Raw genomic sequence first — 2,500 nt, forward strand, 5'->3', positions numbered from 1 at the left:
TGTTGGAATCCAAATATTAATCAGAGTGCGAGGGGCTGTTGACACTGAGAGGGCATCTAGGTCACTGGTGACACTTGTTGTCTCATCTAACTCATCCTCATCATCATGGTCATCTGGTAGAGGACCTCGAAGGTCTTCAAGTTCCTCACGAAAACGGCGAACCTACAGATGACATAGGACCCAAAGGTTCTTGTTTATATTTTAGGTACTGTTGTAAAAATATCCACATTTACCTGGGGATAATCTAAAATAAGATATAGATATCTCTACAAAAAAAAGAAAGAAAATAGAAAAAAGATGATACACAGTTTTCTTAACCTTTTATCTATAAATTGTTATACAATCAATTTTTCAATTATGGAGTGACTGACATCCTTTTATTGGTTACCTGGATGACTATGTAGTAAGGACTGAATTACAAACATTCTACTATAAACAGGTTAATATGGAATGTCTGAACAACTTTCTTAATCATATTTACCTGAGCTTCCCTCATCCTTAGCAACCTATGAAGTCGTTCATTAAACTCCATCAACTCTCCATGCATCTCTGCAACCTAAATTTTTTTGTTGTCATTATAAGTAATGGCAAATAATTTATGATTGATCAATAATGATGCTGTAAAATGAATTTAATTCCCAAGGTTTTTTTTTATTACAATTAAGATAGTGGATGTACGAACTGTACATAAATTAACTTGAATTAAAAAACAAACAAATAATAGTCCAAGCAAATACAATTTAAATAAAGTGATGGCTGACTATTACTTAACCACATCCTGCTGGGGAAAATGCATAAAAAAAATGGGGAAAATACTGTACCCATTTTCTATTTTTTTGTGAAATATCTCTACACATAGATAGCTCTCCTAGTGCTTTAGCCACAAAGGTGTCAATTAGCAGACCTTGTGACCTTATTCAATTTCACCTTTCCTTTAATTGGCAGAAAAACGTATTCTTCACTAATGCTATGAATAAAGTAAACTCACAGTGGGCATGGCATGCAGGTACATGCCATGCCCATTGGCATTGGGTTAAATGTCTGGTTATACAGCCAAAAGCTAAGAAATAGCTCATTCTGTCCTGAGACAAGCTATATACTTACAATTAATAAATATTGACATTTCAGGATGAAATAGTTAGCTTAACTCATTAGACATAATTAGGTGCCTTATCCACTGTACAGTATTAACCCATACTATCTGGATGTCATGACCATCACATCATAAAAAAATTTGGCTTGGGGGGGGCAAGTGACGTGAACATGTCATGAGAAAATCTGGCTGTGATGTGAACTCGCTGTCGTGAAGATTTCGGCTGAAGGCTGGGATGACAGGAATGACTTGCCATGAGTGCACAACGCTCTTGGGTGATAAGATTCATTTGTACTATTTGTAAGCCATGACTGGAAGTACACCAGGTCCAGGGAGGATCCTATTTCCATGCTCAAATAACAAAAATGTTAATTATCATTATTATTCTTGCACTGTATTAAGGACTACATACAGATGAGTCAGTGAAAGGAAAATAGTCTGTTACTATCTTGATAAAACAAATCAAATGACAAATATAGACATTGGAAAGTAGCAAAAAAGCTAAAAACACTTATGCAGAAAATGAGAAAAATTACAAATTACACTACAAAAGGGAGTTATAAATGCCTGTCACTGCATACAAGTGTTAGTGTGCACTCAGCCTACAAGCCACACACCTGTCAAAGTGGCAGATCAGGTAAGCCTAATGCCTGTATTTTGGTCCATGTGATGACAGTGAATCATCCAAATCCAATAGGTTAATTGTGTGAACACAGCGATGGCTCTACAAATGCTTTGTCACAAAGGAGTCAATTACTTTTCCTTGATTTCTGGGAAGATTCTTTTATATAATTTTACCATTTTTATTGTGATTATCATTTTAATAACTTTATGATAATCATAATGTCAATATCAATAAAAGCAGTGTTAATATTAAGCCCTATAATCTGGATGACATGAACATCACATGAAAAAAAATAGCTTGGGGGGGGGGGGGGGTGTAAAATTTCCAATATGGGAACATTTGGCAGAGGGCCAAGGTGATGGGAAATTACTGTCATTAAAATTTCTGCTGAAGGCTGGGGTGACAGGAATAACTCGCCATGAGTTCACAAATCTCTTGGAGGGTGATTAGACTCAATGGGCATTTAGGAAGGGGCTTTTGCATTATTTCCATTGATAAACGAGTGTGGAATGTACCATCCATGAGCCATGACTAGAAAAGTGCCAACTCCAAGGAGGATGGCATGACTGGTGGTGCAGGTTGTATTACAGAAAATCAAATATTATGAAACAAAAAATTTACAAATTGTTATCTAGGGAGATGAAATGGAGCCTGTGTGAGGAAAACAGTCTATTACTATCTGGATAAAGCAAATCAACTGATAAATATAGGCATAAGAAAATGGTAAAAAAGCTAAAACTGATTAAACAGAAAAAAAGAAAATAACACTGCAAAGGGGAGCC

General features: G+C 35.8%; 1 protein-coding gene across 11 annotated transcripts in view; it reads right to left on the minus strand.

Moving 5' to 3' along the window:
* Positions 1–2,500, minus strand: part of LOC125025116 (sorting nexin-29-like) — a 30,854-nt gene that overhangs the window by 2,119 nt on the left and 26,235 nt on the right. For all 11 annotated transcript variants that reach the window (XM_047613049.1, XM_047613047.1, XM_047613043.1 and 8 more), the window contains 2 exons: positions 482–556; positions 1–162 (listed from right to left, as the gene is read on the minus strand). The exon at positions 1–162 is cut by the window's left edge and continues 45 nt beyond it. In XM_047613049.1, the coding sequence (XP_047469005.1) occupies positions 1–162; positions 482–556 (237 nt within the window). The remainder of the gene's footprint in view (positions 163–481; positions 557–2,500) is intronic.

The sequence above is a fragment of the Penaeus chinensis genome, chromosome 4 (genome assembly GCF_019202785.1).
Source record: "Penaeus chinensis breed Huanghai No. 1 chromosome 4, ASM1920278v2, whole genome shotgun sequence".
In the NCBI taxonomy this organism is placed as follows: domain Eukaryota; kingdom Metazoa; phylum Arthropoda; class Malacostraca; order Decapoda; family Penaeidae; genus Penaeus; species Penaeus chinensis.